This window comes from Mus caroli, chromosome 10, assembly GCF_900094665.2.
Source record: "Mus caroli chromosome 10, CAROLI_EIJ_v1.1, whole genome shotgun sequence".
In the NCBI taxonomy this organism is placed as follows: domain Eukaryota; kingdom Metazoa; phylum Chordata; class Mammalia; order Rodentia; family Muridae; genus Mus; species Mus caroli.
This window is the reverse complement of record NC_034579.1, coordinates 78,706,184-78,730,520: the sequence shown is the minus strand read 5'-3', so window position 1 is coordinate 78,730,520 and position 24,337 is coordinate 78,706,184. Positions and strand designations below refer to the sequence as shown.

Genomic DNA, 24,337 nt, shown 5'->3' with positions numbered 1-24,337 from the left:
TTTTTCAAGAAAGAAATTATCTATCTTCCTACGTAAGAAACCTAGAATACAGGACTGGAAAGACGGTTCAGCTATTAAGAGCACTGGCTGCTTTTCCAGAAGCTAGCCTATTTTGATTCCCAGCAACCACATAGAAGCTCAAAAACATCTGTAACTCCAGTTTCAGGGGATACAACTCCCTCTTCTGGCCTGCATGAGCACTGCATATTGCATGCATATGGTGCAGACATACATACCAACAAAACACCCATTAAATATTTATATTAAATATAAAATGTAATATATGAATATGGCATAGTACACAGATATCTATTCTTTAAACTAAAAGCAACAGCAACAACAACAAACACCTACACGATCCCTTTCTTCTTCAGACACAGAGGGAAGATACCATGCAAGTGAATTATAATAGCCAAGGCTGCAGTGCAAACCAAAAGGACTGGGAAACTGAAACCAATGAAGAACGTGCAAGACGTCTAAGACACCTAGAGTTTATGCTGTAAAGCTAAAGGCTCACCACAGACCACCCAGAACCAAACACAAGAGTTTCTGTTTCCCAGCAGCTGTCAATCCTAGGTTCTCCGAGCACCTCATTTCTCATACCTCATGTAATGACTGGTAAATACAAAGTTTTAGCTGTTAACTCATTTTCGGAAAATACAAGTATTTAAGAACATGTAGGTCTGGAGAGGTGGCTCAGCGATGCAAGTGCTTGTCACAAGAACATAAGGTTCAGAGGTTGGAGCCCTAGCAGCCACATTCATGTTGGGTGGGCATGGTGGCTTGCCTGGAATTCCAGGGTGTGGGAGGCAGAAATGAAATCCTGGACTAACCCAGTTATCTGAACTAGGACTGGTACATTCTGGACTCAACTGAGTCTAATATATAAGATAAGTCCAATAAAATGAGTCCAATAGATAAGACAAAGGGTGACCAAGACGACGCCTGACATCAATCTTGGGTACACACACATCCTACTTGCCCACATATGTGTATCCCTATTATGTGCCTACACATACATACATGTATGCACACCATATACCCATAAAAAGGACATGTGAAAGTAACAAGCAAGTGGTAGTTAACAGATACTTACTATTTTACTAGACACAATAACTTCTAGTCAAAGGAATTTAGAAGAAACCAGTTGTGTCAGAAAAGCTGAGTGTGTATGTTACAACCAAGCAAAAGGACTGCAGGGGCAGCCTTCTCTATGACTCTATCTGACTGCCTATACTATTTCTATATTTCAAAGACCCTCATGTCTTCCTTTCACTCTGCCCTGCCAGTATTTATCAATGTGTACTGGTGTTGGGGACTGAACCTAGGGCTCTGTGCATGGCACATAAGTACCCACCACTGAGGCAAAGATGAGTATTCTCTAAATCGACTTTACTATTTTTCTATTTTTAGACAGGGTTTCTTCCTGTATCCCTGGCTATCCTGGAACTCGATTAGGCTGGCCTCAGAGGTCCACCTGCCTTTGCTTCCCAAGTGCTATGATTAAAGGCATGAGCTACCACTGCCCAGGCAATTTTATGCTTAAAACATATTGTGGGCCTACATAGACAAAGTATAAGACCCAATAACAAACACTTAACAGTAAAATTAAGCAATCTGCTCCTGAACTGAAAGTCTAGAGTAGATTGTAATGATGGTTTCTAAACACCAACACCCCCATCACTACTCAAGGTCCACTGAAAGCTATTATACCTCACCTCCAGCTTCTGACAATGGATATGGGGGGAAGCTGGAACCTTTTTACTAAGTTTCCTGATGATGTTGCTCCTCTGGTGGTCCAGAAACCACAGTCTGAGTACTGAATCCAGTTAGAACAGGCCAGCACATCTTAGATGTTAGTTAGTTCACTAAGGTTCACTGTCAGCTGTCTGCAGAACTGCAGACACACTGATCAGAACAGTAATCAGAGCTGACAGCCACTGAACAGATACATGAACTTCTGTGATGTCCTGGGCTCCTGTGTGTCAGCACAGTATGGGTACCAATGAGGATCGCTATCTGATCACAAGTTAACATTTTTAAATGTTAAAAGCCATATGTGAGGGAGGCACACTACTTGTTTAAGGCTAACCCTGGGCTTGAAACTTGTTCATCTTACCAATGATCCTACAACCCAAATAGGATGGTGTAATCAGAAACAGGAGTTGGTCTTAACTTGATTGTTTCAAATCTTGCCTCTTCTACTTGTGCCTGGTTACCTTGGTAAGTTATTTTTCTCTTTAGACACTGCACTTACCTTCAATTATCACACAGATATAGCATTTAAATAAGGACTGGCATGTGATGAACATTTAACATAGGTTTCTATTATACATAAGCACAAGACAAAAAAAAATCCTACATCTTCAGTTTGGCATAAGACCCTATTATCCGTCTTTAAATTTTTTTTAAACATTTATGCGTGTTTTGTGTGTGTGTGTGTATGTATGTTTGTATATGTGTATGTATGTATGTGTGTGTGTGTGGTGTGAGGTATATGGTGTGTGTTTGGTGTGGGTGTGTGTGGTATGTGTGTGTAGTGTGGTTTGTGTGTGGAGGGGTGCGTACACCTGCACATGGGTAGAGGCCCCCCCACCCCCCGCATGTGAACACGGGAGTTCTGCGTATGCTGGCCTAACCTGTCTCTGGAGTGCTCTCATACCATTCTAACAAGGCATCCTTTGAGCCTGCAGTTCTTACCAAAATATCTCACATTTATCTCTCTTGTGTTCTGACCCTCCCCATCTCTGAACGTCAATCTTCTCTGCCTATAGTGCAGCCATTTTCTAAGCTAAGTTTAAATCTTACTCCAAGTTTTCCCTAAACACTTTAACCCCCAACATCCTTCCTTCCCAAGGAACATCACGGCCACGATTAGTAGGAATCATCCTGTATTTAGTACGTCTGTCTGTTTTTTTCTAGGGTTTGCCTAAACAACTAAAAGCTGCCAGGCAGCACAAAGACTTCATCTTTACAAAAGAAGAAAGCACTGAGGAGGCGCTGAAGTCAGAAGGGCTGGTTTGACCTGACTTAGCCACCATGAGTTCCTCTCAGCAGGGGATGGTGTAGATGTGTGGGTAGACACAGAATTTAACTTACACCAGTCACATTCGGGGCTCCATTTTCCCACCTGTACAATGGGAATATCACCACATGCATCTCGTAAGAGAGGCCACGACGCAGACATAACAGCAGCCAGACCTTCCTGGAGGCTTCCCGTCTTTTATTTCCTTGTAACCATTTACTGAGCATGTGCAGTACAGGACACATCCACAAAACTAACCAACTCAAGTTCCTAAATTGCAAACATCAGCGTCTTATTAACGCTGTTTTAACTCTGCTTTCTAGGAAGGAAAAAAAAAGCAGCAGAAACTTCTGTTCTTGTGAAGAAAAAAGAAAAAAAAAAAAGGCTTTCAGACAAGGAAACTTTCCCAGAAGGGGTTAGGTTACTTAAAGGCATTATGTTGTTTAAGGTATAAACTTAAAAAAAAAAAAAAAAGCCTAATTTTTTTTTAAGGACAAGAAATTGAGAGAGATGTGGATCAGGAGGAATTAGAGAAAGAATTGTGATCAAAATACATTGTACACATATGCAAAATTTCCACAGCTATAATAATGAAAACAATACCCACAGCCATACTATGTACTATGTTCTACATGCCAGACCAAGGGCCTTACCCTTAGTTCAGCTATTTGACTCTAGTAACATACATATTAACAAACAATTGTACACCTAATTGTGTTTCCTGACATTTTAAAAAACTCATTTTTTCCCAGCTGCTACAGGGTCCTTATATAAAAACATTTTTAAAAAGATTTATTTTTATTTTATATACATCAGTGTCTTGCCTATGTCTATGCACCACATACATGCTTGGTACCCTCCCTCCCAGGCCAGAAAGGGGCATTAGATGGCCTGGGAGTGGAGTCACAGACAGCGATGACCCACCCATGTGGGCACTAGGAACTGAACTTGAGTCCTCTAGAAATGCACTATGCACTCTTTGATGAGCCATTTCTCTAGGTCTTCCCTCATAAATACAACTTCAAACAGACACACTGAATGTACTGCCTGTTGTCTCTGCAGTGTGAGCATGAAATGCAGAGGAGCGATGGACTCCACATTACAAGGTATGGCTTCCCAATCCTATGCTTTTGTTTATGAGCCTTGCAGATTACTAAAAACTTTTATATGTGCCTTTCAATTTAAAAAATGTGTATGAATACTTATTATATGATTCTTAGTAGACCAAGTGACTGCATAAAGACACTGAGCTAAAAGATAGGTGGGGATTCCAGCCAGACCATCTGATATCACTGCAATTTCTACTGTAGACGAATGGCTATGCCACAGTATCTCCCACTTAGTAACGTAATCGTGAGCATATCACTTTATTGGGCTTCTTTCTTCCCCAATGTCATGCTTTAATATACAAGGCACTGGAGGGCACCCTCTCCCAAACCAGGAAAGGCAGAATTTCTTATGTATCTGTAGAATTAAGATCAGTGTTGGCTTCAGCTATAAAACAAGCAAGAGGGGCTATGAAGGGAACGTGAACATTTATGATCCATTATGATCTGTACACTGCTAGGAGGTGGCTTCTAAAGCTATTTTAAAAGCAAATTTCAAGTTTTAAACATAAAGAAAACAACTTAGTTTAAAAACCCATACACATGAAAACAAAAGAGGCTTTCGGAAATCACTTCTAAAAGCACATCAACATGGGTGAATTCCCCTCCCAGCCTGTCGCAGAGGTAAGGACAGACGCTGAGACAGATATAAAACCTGAGAGGGTTCACTTAGCAATCTCCACAGGAGGCTAACATTGCTAAGACAACTAAGAATATGGTTATTTCTTTTAGTGATTAATTTTGATTGCATTTCACAAAAGTACTATTCTACTGCAATTTAGGGGAAAATGAACCCACTAAACCCTCAGTCCTTTATCACAAATAATCTTTGAGGCACTATTATAGATAATACATTTTATCTTTTGTAAATTTTCTTTGAGTACATAACAAAGGAACTAAAACCAACTGGAATACAGAGAATACAAACTATAGAGCTTCATTAAGTGTGCTGATCTAGAGTTTCATCATTAGGCACTAAGGTGAAAATGGAAAGTTGTCCAACCTTCCTTTCTTAAGTAGTAACCCATGGCTGCTGGGTTATAGCACATTGGCTAGTTTACAGACAAGGTCTCTGAGCTCCTGCCAATGCAGTGCTATGATCTATCTATCTATCTCCCCTTTCCAGTCTAGGCTGTTTGTGAGACTCTAAGACTTTGCTTAGGCAATGAAGTCTGACTTGACAACTTGGAAAGAAATGTACCCTCCCCACAACTCCACCCTCACGCAATTCTCGGAGCAGAGCAGTTCACATGACTGGATGGTCACCTCAGAGCAGTTACTTGAAAAGTAAAAGCTAACACTTTAATCCCTTACCACTTCTATCTTGGTTGTCATTTTAAATGTGTTGACTCTTGTGAAATTTAGTTATAACCTGAACAGAACACACATTTGAGATATGGGTCTCATGCATGTTCTCTCCATAATCTTCTATGCTATGCTTCATGTGCAATGGATCTTGTGGTCTGCTGCAAAGCCTATGCAGTAACACTTCCTGTCAAATAACTAGAGACAAGCTAGTTTGAACATTCATTTGTTCCTCTCTTTAGCCACAATCATGAATTCCCTGGGTAACTCTCTTATAAATCCTAGGTGATGTGGCGAGACAATGGTAAAGGTAAGGAATTTAGAGTCAAGTGGACTGTGACGAGGAAATATAAGCCACACTAATGTGGTAAGTGCTCTCACAGATCTAAGCCAGATGTTTCTCATATTGACAATTTGGATTAGAAAATTCTTTGTTTTGGAAGGCTGTTTTGTGTTTTAGGACATTTATTGACATTTTTAGTGTCTACAGCATGTTAATAAATAGCACACCAGCACTGCCACCAAGTCATCACAATAAAAAATGTCCACAGGCATTGTCAAGTGTCTCCCAAGGACCATCAGCTTCCCTCACTGAGAAACAATCATCAGCCACCTAGCACACATCAGTGTGTGGGATTTTCTAGGCATCGTGTGTGTAAGGGGGTGGGGGAGGCAGGACTGTTGAACAGAGGCAAAATTCTGATGCTGAGCAGATCACAGGCTAATTGAGAAAGCAGAAAATAAATAAAACCATAACTACTATGAGACATTATAAATGGAAGTAGCCAGGATGCTTTGCTAAGTAACTGGAGAAACATTCGTTTGGGTGATGCTTCCAGACATTCTGAAGGGCACGGACACAGAGCACAGGCTGAGGTGTGGAAAGCCCATGATCACACTAGACCTGAGGTAAGCAGGAAGCAGGGTGTGTGGAGACTTAGAGACTTAGCTTGACTGCTATGAAAAGTTCCTAAAGAGTTTATGCAGAGAAGACATAAATCCAATTAAAATGTAGAAGCAGAAGAAAACCAACCTGGCTGTGTATGGAAAAGCGACTGAGAGAGAGCAAGCACAGCTTCAGTTGTAGTGGTGACAGCAGAGGGAAGGGACTGATAGAACTGTGCTGTCTGGGAGAAAATTCCTGGCTTAGACAGGCTTAGAGAGCTCTGTAAGGACACTGTACATCTGAGATGCTTCTAAGGACGTCAGCTCGGAAGCTGAATAGATGTGGGAGAGCCTTAAGCAGCCACTGAAGCTCTGCTTCTGTATGAGAAAGGAACACTTCAGTTATGACTAGATTAGCTTGTATAGAGGAAAACAGAACGAAAAGGTACAAGAGCCCTGGAAAATGCCAACACCATGACTGGTCTTTAAGAGGAAATTTAGAAGTGTGGGTGTTCTGGGAGACAGACAAAAAAGCATTTTGAGGGTGGAATGCTCAGCTGTTTCAAATGCAGACAAAAGATCAACCAGCCTAAGGATTTGGCAATGTTACATCATGAGGACCTTGATAAAAGCAGTGGAGAAAGTGGACAGTAGATACTGTCAAGACACAGGAGAAGAGAACTGTGGTGGCGATCAGAGGGACTGTGTGGTGGAGAGATGCTGTCTTCTTCCTTTTTGTAAAGAGACAGAAGACTAGGTTGTGCTGTGTGATGACAGAGATGGAGAATTTGGACTTAATCCAGAGGGAAACGAGGAACTTGCGTAGGGTGTTAATGATTAGACTTGAATTTTGGGAACAGCACTAACTTAATGTGGATAACACTAAGCTAACGATGAGGCAGGCCCAGAAGCGCAGAGAGCAGTTCCCCGGTTGTGCAGAAGCTGCGGTGAGTGAGAGATACAGAGGGCTGAGTGAAGACAGGAGGGGGAACTGGGGAAGGGCAGTGACAGCGGTACTGACACCTGGATGAACGGTTTGAAAAGGAAGGAGAGAGAAGCCAACGAACCTCCCTGTGTCCAGCTGGCTAACTTGGCCAGCAGCATTCGTGCCAAGGTGAGGGATGTTTTCCTAAAGTTGGCAGCAAGAAGACAACACTGCTGATGACAAGACTTTTCTCTGTCAGTCTCACAGTGTCACGTCACCTAAGCACATGCAAGCTCAACAGCTAGTAAGAGGTCAGAGTCCCTGTAACTGACCTTTATAAACTTATATTCAATTATCAGTGTCACAGTATCCTTGCTGCAGGCACAGTGACTTGTTAATACCTGTATGGGCCTCTCCAGAGGCCTTCTTAATTTCTTATTTCCAATATTTAGTGTGTCTTCTCAATTGCTCACCTTGCTAAATTATTCCTGTCTTAAAAATAATGCTATCTTTCTCCCCATCCCAAAGTAGGAAGTAATGTCTCATTGCTCTAAGTCCAGAGTTCTTGCTATCTTGGCTACAGATTCGAACATGTTTGACTCTGAACTGTGTTTGTGGAGCCTTATCTCTCTCCCCAACTTGGAGGGAGGCAAGCCCTGTGATGTATGTCTGCTCTTCCCTGGGAACATCAGAGACACTGAGGGTGAGCTGCAGAATGCTATGTCCCCAGGATTAACAGGTGGCTGAAGCTCTGGGTTTCACCCCCAGCTGCCACGGCCCTCAGCAGCTTTAGGACTTGGGACAAATGACGGGCTTCTTTAACTTCCACATCTGTAAAGAATGCCTACTTTTTGGGTTATTGGGAAAATTAAAGTAGCAGACATATACGTGATACTTGTCATATACAGGAAACAAGGTAAAAATGAATGTTCCTAACATTAAAAATTACTCCACATTAAATTAATCCAGTGAATAAAAATAGGGGTTGTAATTTACCCCCCTCCTAAAACAGACCTGTATTCTTAAACACGGTTCTATACTTTTCATCTTACTTAACATTTCTTGCTCTTCTTTGGTACTGGCAATGAAATAAGCTATACTTACAGCCCGGCACTTTCTCTTCAGTGACCATGGACTTTCCCCTTGATATTTTCTCTATGTTCACTACAGTCCTACATCATCTGTTACTCACTGGAATCAACCAGGACCCTAGAGTGACAGGATAGGATTTCAGTCTTAAAATAGACCATGCATGTTTATTTGGGGACACGGCATCATGTCAAAGTCCTAGTGCATCTTCTCAGACCACAGTGATACTAAAATTCTGGGATGTACATGTTAATGCATTACAAATTGTAATACGAAAGTCATATGAATTTTAAATTGTTAAAGGAGATGTCAAAGAAATGTTTAGAGTCAAACAAACTCCCTTGGATTTTGTCTTTCTGGCTGTTCAAGGTTATGCCCACGTTTCTCTACCAGACGTCAGGGGATATATACTCCACGGGGATCTAATTTTAGTTCTTAACTGGAACTCAAGGTTAGCCACCTGAATCTGATAGTTCTCAACGTCTGCCCTCTCTGTACAGCAAGTGAGCAAATGCAAGAAAGAGGAAGAGCTAAAGGGATGGGAAGAAGGGAAGGAAGAGGAAAAAGGGAAAGAGGGGAGGAGGGAGAGGAGGAGGGAAGAAAGGAGGCGGGGAGAGGGAAGGGACCAAGGGAAGTTACTATAGCAGTAGTGGGAAGTAAGTTAATAATTTGTTGTCAGTTTTGTAAGAGAACTATTCAAAAGTTGTATTTTAAAAATACTAAACAGCTAATGAGTTACTCTTACAATAGAGAAGCATACTTGTAATAAAGGTTAAAGAAAAGGATTCTGGGCATCAAATGTGACTATTTTTTATATATAAAAAAAAATCCTAAGCTAAACAAATTTTCTAAAAGAATACTTACTCACCTTAATTCACGTTCATCAATTTTATATTGACAAACTTGGCTTTTTCCAACTTCATGTTATGAACAACAAAGTAATTCTCATTTTTATTTACTAGACACTGGCTCTGTGAGTAAAGCTTTATTTCACTGTTAGCATCTGTCTCCACCTTCCCTTCACTGTCAGCTTCTGTCTCCACCTTCCCTTCCTGGATGTGTTCATTTGTCAGAAGTACAGTCCTATGGCTAGGGTCTGTATCTGTCAGCAAGACTGAAAGTTCTGAGTAACAATCATGAAACTTCTTCGCTAATGAGCAGTCCTGAGAAGACATGCTGTGGCATCAAACATTCATAAACAGATGGGAAAGGCAGCTTAGGTGCAGAAGGACACTTCCAAACCCATCAGCTGCCCGTCTCATCCTGACGGAAGGCAGAGAAGCAGATGTAAAAACATTTCTCTTCCAACATTAAACCAGTCCACAACTTTTCTCTTACTATTTCAGTGTCTTTATTTTCCAAAAAAAATCCTTTTTTCACAGTGTATGTGTAAAACTTTAGTCTTGAAAACTTAGGTATTGAATATTGGCAGTTAGAGAAGAAATATCTTCATTTCTTGCATATCACAATTTCCCAAATGAGAAAAAAAGTTTTAGGAGAAATATTAAGTGAAAAAAAAAAACATCTATTTTGGGTTAGTGAGCGATAAGAGAACATGACTCAAATAATTTATAATACTAGAGATTTCACATACGTAAAATGAGTAAGTGCTAAGTATCTTTTAATACACATCAACTTAAGCTATGTACTAAATGCTGAATAAATTATGCAAGCAGTTCTAAGAGGAAGCTTCTGGGGAGGTGTGTTACTGAGCAGGAGGAAAGTGTCTGAGTCGCTGGAAGGAGGTAACCAAAGAATGGAGAGAGCCATGAGCAGACCAGAGAGGAACGTGGAAACTGAGAGAGCCAGTCTAAGTGGGAGCAGTGCTGGTGAGGGATGGCAGGTGAGGATAGCTCAGAGGGTCACCGTATGGCAGGATGCACAAGCCCACACTGTAAGATACTGCTCCACCTCTGGGCATGGTCACTAAAGCCAAGAGGAACTGAAGCCTTGCTCTGGCCGCACATCTTCCTCACAAGTTCCTCATTCCAAGTGCTCTCATCTGCATCTGGCCCCTCGTGGAGAGCATGCTATCTGATGCCTCTCCATGCTGGTCATCAGCTCAGTGCCTAAGTTCCGTCTATTCTTTGCAACAAATCTCAAAATTTGGATACCTAAGCCAGAAAATAAGGAGACTTGTAAGCCACACAATGGGTCTTTCTAGTCTGATATGGTGTAACACATGGGCTATGGGACAGACTGCTTAGGTTTGAACCATGGCCTACCAGTTCACTAGTTTAAATAGTATTTCCTCCATGTACCTTTGCTTCCTCTCTTGTAAAACAAAAAAGCCACAGTATGCACCTTAAAGCTTTGTTGGAAGGGTTAAATGTACACAAAGACGCACAGGACTTATAAGAATAACAGGCATATAGTATACTGTATCTACTAACACTTCTTTTTATACCAAATGTTTTCAGATACAGTTCACACAAAGTCTGTTCTATTAAAGTACACAACCTATTTGTTTTTAGAGTACATATTCACACTTGTGCAACCATCATCTCTATCTAATTATAGAATATTTTCATCACTCCCATCAGAAACTCAATACCCATCAGCAGTAAATCCTGACTCCTCTTTTTCCCTCGTCCCAGCTCCCTGGCAACCACTAATCCATTTTCTGTCACCAAGGATCTGTTATCCAAAACGTTTCACACTGACAGAAATCATACAACATCTGTCTGGCCTTTTGTGCCTAATTTCCTTCACTTAGCCTGCTTTCAAAGTCCATTCACCATTAGCACATATCAGTTACTTTATTTCTTTAACTGAATGACAGTCTACTGCAGGAATATAACACATTTTGTTCATCATTTACATGCTGATGGACATCTGGGTGGTTTCTACATTTTTATTATTATTCAGCAAACCTCTGTGTGTGTGTGTGTGTGTGTGTGTGTGTGTGTGTACACGTGCACGCAGAGTTTTGCACAAATACCTAGGGGTACAACTGGTATGTTAGACAGTAACGCAGCTTAGCTTTGTGAGTAACTGCCAGATTGTTTTCCAGACAGGCTGCACCACTTCCTACAAGTAGTGTGTGAATGAATGCTCAGGGGTTTCCACACTCTTGTCAATATTTGTTTTTGTCCTGTTCTAGCCTAGTAGAGGTGAGCTGATTTTTATGACACTTTCGGTTTACCTTTATCCAATAACTAATGATGTCAATTTTTATTTTGGAAACCTAGATCTTGAGTTTACTGTTCATTTTAAATTCAATTGTCTTCTGAGTAAGAGTTCTTAGGGCTGAAGAGACGGCTCAGTAGTTAAGAGCGTTTGTTGCTCCTGCAGAGAACCCGCTTCAGTTCCTCACACCTACATGTTTCCAACTATCTCTAACTCTAGTTTCTGAGGCTCTGATCGCCTCTTCTGACTCCATAGGCACCAAGCATACATGTGGCGCACAAACACACAAGCAGTCAAAACACTCATACACATAAAAGAAACTTAAATAAAACTTCAAAATTTTTCAGGGAGTTTCTTACATATTTTAAGTGAAATTTTTACCATATATATGATTTTAACATTTTCTCTAATTCTGCAAATTATCATTTTTATCTTCCTGATAGTTTCCTTTAGAGCACAAATGTTTTTTAACTCCGACAATGTCCATTTTTGTCTGTTTCTTCTTTTGTTTATGTTTTTGGTATCATCTGAGAGAATGGTGATTTCTGTTTTTCCCAGTAAATTTTAAGTCTTTACCTCATAGATTCAGATCTTTGATCCATCTGCCCTTTTGAACGGAGTGCAGCATAAGGTAAGGACCAACCACATCATTTATTCATGGTTTCCTAGGTAACACTTCATTTGCTAATAGTCAAAGTCACTACATGCTAGTTCCCAGTCTTGAACACCAACAGTCTGTCCAGTTTGAAACTGTTGAATCTGCCTCCCACTCCTCTTTGAGACATGCAGTTCAGGGTGGACCCAAACTTTTTAAGTAGCCAAGGCTGGCCTTGAGCCCCTTATCCTCCTGCCTCTATTTCCCACATCCCAGATTACAAAACACCTCCCCATACCCAGCTCCAGTTTCACTTTTCCCCTCCATGATTCCTTAAGCTATTCTGTGCCTGTTTTCATTTCAGACCTGGCCTGCTGATTTCTAACAAGAAGCCACCGCGAATTCTAGAAATGATTATACTGAATTAGTGGATCAGTAAGACAAACACTAATTCTCTAGCAGTAGTAAGTCTTCCATTCCACAAACACGGGATTTTTTTTCATTTATTTAAATCTCCTTTAATCACTCTCAGTGAAGTCTTACAGTCATCAACATCTGAGTTGTGTACTTAAGGTGTAACTTTAAGGCAGTGGTTCTCAACTTGTGGGTCTAGACCCCTTTGGTATCAAATGACACATCTCACAAGGGTTACTTAAGACCATCAGAAAACACAGATATTTTACATGATGGTTCATAACAGTAGCAAAATTACAGTTAAGAAGTTGCAATTAAAAACAGTTTTATGGTTGGGGTCAGCACAACATGAGACACCATGTTAAAGGGTCCCAGCACTGGAAGGTTGAGAACCACTGTGTAAAGGCTCACTATATGCATCTTATTGGATCTGCTCCAGATTAATACTAATTTTCTGGAGGGGTATAGAAATATTCTTATAAAGTAGCCTTCTTTTATATAATACTGCAAGTGATACAAATCCAACAATAATTATAATTACTACTTTCTATCATCTTTAAGGAAGCTGTAGAAAGAAGAGTAAGCATATGATATTTGTTTTATTGGCTTTTTTATTATCAATTCTGGGTCTTTTGATTTGTTCTTATGGATTCCAGTTACCATCTGGAGTCACTTCAGTACAATACAGCTTTGTTCCCATTCACCTTTGTGTGAGTCTGGCAAAAACATTGTATTTATATATACTATTTACTCACCATAACATTACAGACGTTCTGTTTTACACAGATGCTTTTAAAAATCACTAAAGGGGACCACATGATGGTCCAGCTGGTAAAAGCACTTGGAAAATCAGCCTGTCAATTTGAATCGGGTCCCAAGAGGCCATGGTAGAAGGAAAGAACCAACTATTAAAAGCTAAAGAGAAAGAGAAAATCTTGAAGGCAGTCAAAAAAAAGTAAACTGAGAAATGTAAATATTGTGTCCCTCCTGAGAAGACAGCCCCTCAACTCATAGCCAAATGTTCTTTACAATGCCTGTCTATTGGGGAGCTCTGTACACATTCCACCAATTTCACTTTTCTTAACTGAATTCCAGAATTTTTTCAGTAAATGTTTTCTTCATTATGTACTCTTGGGACTAAAAAAAGTGTTTACTTTAAAAAATAATTTTGATAGGTTTCATTAGGGTGCTGACTTATAGAGCTCCATACACTATCCTGGCTGCAAAATAAACTGGGATGATCAGATGAGAAAATGTGCCTCCCCCAACTCGACAGTTCCACTATTCTTATCCCCCGAGGAAGGTACCCTAAAAAGTAACATAAAGATCACATAGGGTGGCCCAGGAAGATGGCTCAATAAGTAGGTAAAAGCACAGGCTGGCCAGCCTGATGACCTGAGTTCTGACTGCAGACTGCATCAGTAAGCCAGTGTTGCTAAGGAGAAACAAGAGGTAGAGACAGGAGGAGCAGCAAACGCAGCCACTGCACAGCAGAAGCTCCTAACAAGGTGGGAGTGAAGCCGCCATTCCAGGAACTGGACTAGAGAGAGTCCCCATCTCAGGTCTCCCCACACATGTCATGTCCATTCCCACGTGCACCTGTGGACATATGAGCATGCATGTGCGCACATACAGTCATTGTTTTTAAAGATCACACGAAGACCCTAAATTAGAAGAGCTTTTCTGTCCTTTTCCCCTATCTGGCAAAACATCTACAGGGAAAGGTACAGTCTGGAATAAAACCCACATTGCTTGATTTGCACTATGGCTAGGCATTCATTCTGCCTAACAGTTAAGATCTGTGCTAGGGTCCTGCTAGACAGGAGCTTTAAAAGTAAACACCTGAGGTGTGTACCTGATACTGAGTGCTCATCTTTGAATGGAATTAAAAGTATTTAAAGTCATCATCTGTAGGGTGAGGGGCATGCAAAACCTTGGATATGCTAAAAAGCGGGGGAGGGGGGGAAAGAGTGCAGGGAGTCAGGCGTGGAGCCTTGCTAGGCTAGAAAGCAATCTACAACTGCACTCTTTCCCCAGCCTAAAAGGTTGTCTTTGAAGAGACTGGTTTCAGACTGAGCACTATATTTGTACTATGTACCTATATGTTTCCTTAGGTAAAGGTATCCAATAAATTTTGATTCAAATTTAGACATAATATTAAGCTTTTGTTTAAAAAAATTTTTTTTAATTACTTTGACATTTTCAGCTGAGTAAGAACAAAGCTTTCAGAACAAGCATCCATGCCTCGAGCTATGTTACCTACAAGTGGATTCAAAGCCAGGGATTAACAATTCTGCCTTGGCACATTTCCCTTGGAGGAAGGAAATTCACACACTTGCCACTTGTTTTCCACAGTCCGCAGTGACAATCGCCAGCACCTATGTATCTGTAACTGAGTATGCATGAAACCAAGTACCGCAGGCCAACAGCAAGCCAGGAATCTAAGCCTAGCATGGGTCTCGGTACAGAGGACCATGAGGAACCGCGTGGGTTACACATGTTCTAATATGCAGAGCCAAGCTTAAAAGGGAATGCTTAAAAACCGATATATCTGAAATAACAAAATGAACTTTTGTATTCAGATACATTTATTTTACTATACAAACTGGCTTTGTAAGTAATACTACTCTAATTTAATAAAGTAATCAAGAAAGTTCAATTTTGGAAAAAAAATTAAAAACCAGAAAGCCCTGGTTTATGTTTATGCCCCCAATCACACGATTCTAAAATACAACTGTATTATACTGTGTTATTAAATAATTACGGTCTTAAATCAGCTCAATCTATTATAATTCAAAAGTTTACCAAAAAAGCCTACTCCACAGCAGTACGTCAAGCAGCAGCATCTAGAGGACTTCCTTGCTGTACTTCTCTGTGTAGGTTTTAGCAGAACTCCAAGCCGTGATCACTCCTCAAATATACTTTTGTATCTTGCTTCCTCAGTGAACAACACTGTGAGTTGTATTTTGCAATTCTGATGTGCAACTAGAAGAATGTAAAACACAAAACCACACAATATGCTCTACTCACAGGAATTCTATCCTCCACTCAACTTCCAAGTTCCTTCCCCTCACCTTAACTTGCATTAGTGTAGGTGCCTATCCAGGGCCTCATGCAGTGCTGGGAGCTAAGAATCCACGATAAATAATCCAGGCTTCTTGTCCCCATAAAGAGCTCACAATTTCAACTCAGCAACTGACCTACCACTTAAGAGAACTGAGTCTAAAGCTATGAAAGATGCTTGTAGTTTAGGTATGTCAGTGCTCATTCTTCTGAGGAAAATGATGTTAGTTATAGACAGGAAGGTTTTCCACCGGTGATAATGCTGTATTCTCAGGTACAGGTCAATGAGGGTCAAACAGTCTACTCCTCTCCCCACCCCCGGACAGAGGATTGAACCCAGGGCCTCACACATGCTAGGCAAACTGTGTCCCTGAGCTGTAACCCAACCCAATTCATTTTATGACATATCTTTATCAACTTTTATTGCAATACTCTTTACTGCTTTCTGAGAAACATTTTGTGTTAAAAACCAAAGTAAGAGCCCTCACTGTCTCAAGGATGTGGGTCTCCAGATTATTTACCATTTGCTTTCCCCCATCCCACAGATTTGCACGATACATGTGTGTGTGCACTGACAGCTAATCGCAGTCCGCCACTGTAGGGGAGATGTAAAGTAAGCAGGTGCTTCTATCCAAGCTGCAATGATTCACATGCACCTGTCATGATTTGCATCAGATGCACAGACATTAGAATTGCAGCCAACTTTATTCCTTAAAGAAAATATGTACATTCCCCTTTGCTAGCTCCTACCTTAAGCCTGACTCTTTTTTTCCCCAAAGATTTATTTATTTATTTTATGTATATGAGTACGCTGTAGCTGTCTTCAGACACACCAGAAGAGGGCATCAGATCCCATTATAGATGGTTGTGAAAGCCACCATGTGGTTGCTGGGATTTGAACTCAGGGCCTCAGGAAGAGCAGTCAGTGCTCTTAACTGCTGAGCCATCTCTCCAGCCTTAAGCGTGACTCTTAAATAGTGTTTCAACAGTGATGAAATAAGAGATAAAACAAGCTGGGCGGTGGTGGCGCATGCCTTTAATCCCAGCACTTGGGAAGCAGAGGCAGGCAGATTTCTGAGTTCAAAGCCAGCCTGGTCTACAAAGTGAGTTCCAGGACAGCCAGGGCTATACAGAGAAACCCTGTCTCGAAAAAAACAAAACAAAAAACAAAAAAACAAAGAAGAGAGAGAGAGAGATAAAACAAGGTATTGGAACATAATTTTAAGTATTCCAAAATATATTTCAAAAGGTAATGAGACAGCTACATAGGAGTGGACACGGAAGAACTATGCCTACTTGAAGAATCCTTTCTGTATAAGGCTTCATTCACCACATTCCAGCAGTGTGAGCAGTTTTCTCATTGTTAAATGCCCACCACACTGAATGGCACTAGAGGGAGAAGCAAACCTCTGTAAAACTGAAAATCACAGCAGAAGTGTCAGGGACCAGATCTAGAGAGCATCACTGTCACCCTACGCAGAGAGGCGCCACTGCCTCTTATTCTAGGTTGTCACAAAGTTGTTGTTGTTTTTTTTTAATATTAGAAAGATATTACTATGGGTGGATGTTTGGTTGATGTTTTCTAGCACAGCACTGTCCTTTTTGAAAGTGAGCAAAGTCTTGATTTGTTGTTACCAACGTAATGACTTGACAGAAGGCTCTAGAACAATGGTTCTCAACCTTCCTACTGCTATATATGCCCCTTTAATGCAGCTCCTCATATTGGGGTGACCCCAACCACAAAGTTACCTTCAATACTACTTCATAACTGTAATTTTGCTACTGTTATGAGTCACACTACAAACGTCTGTGTTTTTCTGAGGTTCTTAGGCGACCCCTGAGAGGAGGGTCATGTGATCCCCAAATGGGCCATGACCCACAGGCTGAGCACCCCTGCTCTGGAAGTACCGGACATTCAGGACAGTACCGGACAGCAAAGGATCTGTACAGTCATTTGATTCCTTACATTTCCACACTGGGCTCAGTGCAGTGCCTACTGCTCTGTTTCCACAGAGAGCCTCTACAGCTGTGAGCATGGGGCTGTCCTGCAGTTTCCCTGTCAGTATCTGAAAAGCACCGGAGGCATCAAAGTGTCACTAGTGGTTTTAACCCTTGGAGACTGAAATGGGTTTGTTTGGTGATGTTTTGCATTAATGAAGATTACCTACCTAGGTCCCTAATGACTCTTGTTTATAACAGACCTCCCAGGAAGCAGGAATCTACACACAAACTGCAATAAACACCAGGGCAGAAGTTACTCTCTCCAGAGATCAGAAAGTAGCAGAGGGCGATCTCACACCAACAGATCCAAACAACCTCTGCATCAAAGCAATTAGGAAAAACCCGTCTCTGCTCTGAACACAGGGACGTTTGCATCATTACTTAAGAGCACAGTTTAACAACTTTACATAATGTTCACACCATAACAGGCAACAGAAGCAACATAGCACCGATTTAAAGTACGTGGAAAGATGTGTACTTACATGTAAATATTAAAAGTAGGAAGAATTTTGAGCATGTGGGGAATTGTGTGTGTATCAGAAGAATGCTGATGGAATCAAACCCATGTAGACAATAAGTAGGGAGAGTGGTTAGACAATGTCAGGCTTTTTACCACCTTACAGAAAACAACATCATGGATAACTAATATAGAAAAATTCTCCTCTCCAATGACATTTAGATGAGATAATGCATCTGTATTCAGCTTTTTATGCACACTGTATGTGCATGTATATATGTGCAAGTGTGTGTGTGTGTGTGTGTGTGTGTGTGTGTGCGCACGCATGTGTGTGTATTCCAGGTATTCTTCAGTCTCTCTCTTTCCAGTGCAGGGATTACAGTGTCACTGTGCCTAGAATTTTTCTGTGGTTCTATGGACTGAACTCAAGTACTGAGAGTGTGGCCAACACTCTACTGACTGGGTAGTCTCCTGCTCTTAATGTATTTATTGTAAGTGAAAGTGCTACCCAAGATTCTGAAGCCTGGCCTCTAATATAGCGCGGATGTAATAAGCAGAGGGTGGGTTCTTCTAATCAAACACATGGTAAGTAGCTGCCTTTCTAGCTTGAATGTTTATTGTGAGTCTGCCATTTCACTGCCTGCTTTAAAACCTTACTTGATTCCTCCCAACAGCACATAATAGACTCTCTTTTTACCCCCTCCTAGTACTCTATTATGTTAATTAATGTGCTAGTGTTTACTCCCAATACACCTCAGCTGGCTGTTTCCAATCTTTTCCTCTTGATGTATGTTTTGATGAAAAAAAAAGTGTTCACTTGGGTTCAATCTAAACAAAACCGATCTCCAAAAGAGACACACTTTGATCAAAGGGCAAAAGGCATCTTAATTTTAATAGCTAACTACCAGCTTGTCCTCCACAGATCCTGTGCATTCTGTATGAAGATCATCTAGAGATGTACATACGCTTGGCGTCTATGCCCCAGCTTCTGACTCATTAGATAAGGGACTGTTCCTAAGAAGGCCAGTTTTTAAAGCTATCCAAAAAACATGTTCATTCAATATATCTCTACTCCAAAAGGTTATCTTTTGACATATTGGCACTGTCCAAATCCAAAAGTAAGTTTTCTTTCCACTCCATGACACTGATTTAATGAACTTCTTGAGTGTTCACTGTGAGCTCAGCATTGCAGATGTGACAAACAGAGATGAGCAACAATGTCAACCAGCAGGAGTCCTACAGGTTTACCATGGAGAGTAATTAACAGAGGAAAGCTATAAATAAAGACTGTGTATGTACAGGTAACCATCAACACTTCATACATAAAACACAAGGGGGATAGAAATTATAGGCTGTAGAAGCATGCAGAGATCAGATCACTGACACTACTATGTCACCCTGTCAGCATAGGAAGTCCCGGGAAGATTGTAAGGCCAAGAATGACATGGCCTGACTGCTGCCTTAGATTTATGAACAAGCAACTAAAACCACGTGTCCCTACACAGTGAAAGGTCGACAGCTCAAAAACTAACTAGCGCTGGGCAGTGGGGATGCAGCCTTTCATCTGAGCAATGGGGAGGCAGAGGCAAGTAGATCTCTGAGTTTGAGGCCAGCCTGGTCTACAGAGAGAGTTATGGTGCAGCCAGGGCTACACAGAGAAACCCTGTCTCAAAAACAACAACATACTTATGCAGTAATCCAGAAGAAGGTCTCAATTAAGAGAATAAATCTTAGGAGATAAAGAGAAGCAGGCACAGGCTGGAGAGATGGCTCAGCTGTTACAGGCTAGGCTCACAAGCAAAAATATAAGAGAAACGGGCACAGAGATTGGCTATAGTGAGGTAAATGGATGTATGTAAGGTTATCGATCCACTACCAGCATCTAAGATTCTGACACTGGGAACTAACTCAGCCATAGTCTTCGTTTAATCCTGAATCTGTGAGGCTGGGATAGAGGAGGTACAGGACCCAGAAAAACAAAAGGGCAGGACTGGTTTCTCCTCTGTAACATGATCCTTTAACACACCAAATAAGGCAGCCATAGGCAGTGTCAACATGCAAGCATACATTAGGTAGTCTCGTGTAGTGAGAGTAACAACATAAGAAGTTCAGTGCTGAGAAATTGCGGCTGAGGGGCAGCAGCAGGAAATGCTGCTTTCCCCGGGCTTAGCACAGCTTTACGTTAGCCTGGCATTTTTTACAACCTAGAATTCTGCCACCAAAAATGGGCAACCTTTTAGCAGTAAGAAAGTCTAGTGATAGTCCCACTGAACCCTCCCCAACTCCTGTAAGCCCAGGGGCTCTGTGGGATGAACAGCGGGCTCTGTGTAACCAACCCTAAACCTTGCACCTCTTTCTTCTCAGGAAGTCTTACAAACTTAACTGAAAACAAAAACTAACCAACTACCACGAGATGAAAACAAGCCCACTACTTAACTACCCAGGATTAAACACACACACACACACACACACACACACACCAACCTTACCTTTCTTTTATCTTCATCTGCTGATTCAAATTTGAAAGTAGCCCTATGCTGAGGAGGGAAAAGGGAAACATTGTTATGTTAGTATAAGATAAACTTTAAAGATTTTTAAACAAAATATATAAACTAATTTTTTTTTTTTTTTTTTTTTTTTTTTTTTTTGGTTTTTCGAGACAGGGTTTCTCTGTATAGTCCTGGCTGTCCTGGAACTCACTTTGTAGACCAGACTGGCCTCGAACTCAGAAATTCGCCTGCCTCTGCCTCCCGAGTGCTGGGATTATAAACTAATTTTTAATAAATGTTGGTCTCCCATCTCAATATTCTTATTAAAGTAAGACAGACGTGTAAGTAAATAAACATAAAGCCTCATGAGAAGATTATGGCATAAATACAATGGGAGAAGAGAGAATTAAGACAGCAACTATCCAAAGAGGTGGAGTGGTTAGCACAAGGCACCGGATGTCTGAGCGGGACTCTCAGGGAAATGAGGAGTTTGCTGTAGGTGTGTGAATGTATGTGATACGTCCATGAAGCTGGCAGCTCTGAGACTGAAACATGGGACAATGTTAGGGGATGGCACCTGAAAGAACTCGAGAACGGAAGCACAGACTTGACTGAGATTTGGAAAGGTCTTTCAGTGTGCTAGGATTCTCTTTTTTGCATTCCATAAGAAATCATCAGAGAACTGCAGGGAGACAACCTACAACCTGCAAAAAGGCTCCTGAGCTTACTAGTTGTGACTTCAAGCTAGTAAACTGTGCCTGGATTCCTCTTATGAAAATGAAGTAATCCTTAGCTCAGAGGGTGATTGATTGTGAGGGTTCTGACAGTTATGGCACCTAAAATATCTCACTACCTGGCAAGTAGTAAACAGTATACATCAGGAAGCTGCTGCTGCTGCTACTAGTGCTGCTAATGAGATTAAGGACAAATTAACTGGCAGGGAGGAAGGGATCGTGGCTCCCCTGGAATGATTGGCCAGAGTGTATACTTTCCACTGTGTAGCAGAGCAGAGGCAAATGGGTAGAATAACTGGCTTGTTTGCATAGGGAGTGGTGGTCACAAACCAGGAGCACAGAATTACAACTCTCGCAGAGAGCACGTGCTCTCTGAATCAATCCCACCTGAGCTCTTCCTAAGGCAAACCAACGAGCCACTCCTCGGCACCGTCTGCTTTCCTGTCTATCTCCCTGTCCACACTGACCCACAGGACTGGCCACCCACCACAAAACAGGGGCATTAAGTGTGAAAAACAGCATCATTTGGTGGTTCCGTTTTGCAGCTTTGCAGCAACAGTTTTTGAATTAAAGGAGCTGTAGAAATTTTGGGAGAGAGGCAGTCTTGAATATAAGAAACAGTTAAAGGGAAAACAAGAGGTTAAGAGATAAGGTCATTTAAGGAAACCTCAGGGAGGCTACTCAAGCGCGGATGCAAACCAACTGGAACTGGTGTTGCAGAGAGAAGGCACAGATTTGAAACTTTACATCTGAAATGACAACAGGCTACCGACGACCAGGGAAGGCCAGGATGGAGTATGAAGAGCATGAGTGTTTTGTGCACTAGCTCATAGGCCAGCTCAAGGAGAGCAAGACTGAAGGCAGAAAGCCACATGAGGAGTGGACATCCCAAGCTGGCATAATGCTGCTCAAAGCAGTACCATTTGACACAAACTTTTAAAGGGAGAGTGATTTGGCAACACAGACTGGAAGCCATAAAAACATTTACCCCATTTGACCCAGAACTCCTACTCCTATTACTTATTTTAATGGAGTCATGCAGAATGAGAGGAAAACCTATATACATAAACATACTCACAACAGTGCCTTCTAACATAGTAAGAGAGGCAAGCTGAATGTAAACCGTGTATGTCAGTGTCAGAATATTCTACTAAGCATATGCCCATCTGATAAAATATTACATAGCAACTCAAAGAAAGGTGACTCACTGGGATTATTTTATAATAAAAACTCTTTGGAATAAAGGATGAAGAAAGAATAAATGAACAAGGAAGGAAAGGAGAGAAAGAGGGAAGAGGAGGTCATAAATCTGAGGGCTATACTTAGGAAGCCACAGGCCCAAGGTTCACTGAAACTCAAGACTAAAGATAAGGAGGTGGTAAGCCAATAATGTTCTATGTGGAAGTTCAGCAAAGGCTCCCTGCAAATGAAAATAACTGTACTTAGAAACCAAAATGTCTTAGTTTTGCCATTCTACATACAATGTTACTTCTGTAAATTATTTGGAATAAATGTGTCTACTTGTTAAAACTTATTATTTTTCCTAAAAAAAATTTTTTGGCATTTATAAAGAAAGGACAGGAAAAAAGTAATTATTTTGGGGGGAGATATTAAGTTACAAAAATATCTTCTAAGTATTTCCTATATAGAATTATTCTTTTTAAAATAGTATCAAGGGCTAGTTTTTCACTTTTATGTTGCTTTTTCACTGTAGGTCTGAACATAAAATAATAACAACTTTAAATAAGAAATTTCAAATAATAAAAAGTAACATTTTACAAATAAAAGTTTTCAAAAGCCCATCTAGTCACATGAAAGCTTACTTAGAAAATATACTAGCATGTGGGCATGACAAATTACCTCAAAAATCATTTGTGCTCAGCAGATGCTGGGGTCTGTAAGGCTGGCTTCATTTATCCAAGCTAGCTCAGATGTAACATGCTCTCTGCCTCTCTTTCCAACACTTTTTAAAGACTTATAATTTTTTGAGCCTGGGCTTTCTAAGTGTCCCAGGCTGGCCTTGAACTTTCAATCTTGTTGCCTCACTCCCCTTTCTGAAGCTCAGCTGGTGGGAAGAGAACTAGCGTCCTAGGTGTGGATGCCTCCTGAGAGCTGTTAGCCAGCTAAACACCAGCTTTTATACACTTCATTTCCAGAACAAGAGCAAGTCAAATATAAATCAAAGAGTAAAATCACTGTTCACTGTAAAGACTAAGAAAGCTAGAACCTCTCAGTGGCACACCAGACTCAGGACTGCAGGCTTTATCACTTAAAAGAAGCCCTGACAAACCTCAGGTGTCACACAACCTCAAGTTTAGGTCCAGTCCTACTGCTTACTCCGTGCAACCCTGCTCAAGCTGCACTTTACACTCCGTAAGGTTTTCCTTATTTTGTATATGCTATGGCTGGCACTTTGCACATGGTAGGTATTCATTACATGGCTACTACAGCTCTAGTATCTGGCTAAACACTGACCTATTAGAGAATTCAGAGTTAGTTCATTGATGTCTACAGATATACTCAAAGACTACTTCTTAGATGTCAAAACAGACTGTAGAACAATCTGGAACTAAGAACAAAGTGTAACAAGAATATCTCCATGCAAAAACCTAGGGCAAGCCCAAAGTCAAAGCTCAGCCTCAAAAATGGAAAGCGAAACATCCTCCTACATGATCCAGGATATTTAAATCCCCATTCAAATGCAGAGGCTGCACTTCTAGAACTGTTGCCATCAGTTTCTATCCGTCTCATTCTCTAGCATAAGGATGATGAGCTTGAGCTATCAGCAGCCCTCCTTTCCTGCACCTAGCTCTTGGAGACCTACTTCAGTGACAGTACCTTAAGTAACTTTTTCAGTCTTCATCTGACCATAAACTTGCTCTATTTCCAAAATGGAATCCTGATGAAGATGGCTGTGGGACAGTGACATGCCCAGGTGGCCTTAGGGCTTGTCATGCCATCTATCAATTTATCAGTCATAGTGAAGACCACAAGTCACTTTCCTTACCTAGTTGACCAGTTTGGTTCTTTCAGCTCAATAGCAGAGTATAGATTTATCTTAAGCATGACCAGGTTCAATGTCTAGTGCAACCTCAAATTCCTTTGGTTCAAAAAAAAAAA

At 41.0% G+C, this 24,337-nt stretch overlaps 1 protein-coding gene across 6 annotated transcripts in view; it reads right to left on the bottom strand.

Moving 5' to 3' along the window:
* Ric8b (RIC8 guanine nucleotide exchange factor B) overlaps positions 1-24,337 on the bottom strand; it is a 100,608-nt gene that overhangs the window by 71,321 nt on the left and 4,950 nt on the right. For all 6 annotated transcript variants that reach the window (XR_003837770.1, XR_003837771.1, XR_003837772.1 and 3 more), the window contains exon 2: positions 20,484-20,531. Coding sequence is in view for 3 of the 6 variants with exons in the window: in XM_021173650.1 (XP_021029309.1) it covers positions 20,484-20,531 (48 nt within the window). In the remaining 3 variants the exon portion in view is untranslated. The remainder of the gene's footprint in view (positions 1-20,483; positions 20,532-24,337) is intronic.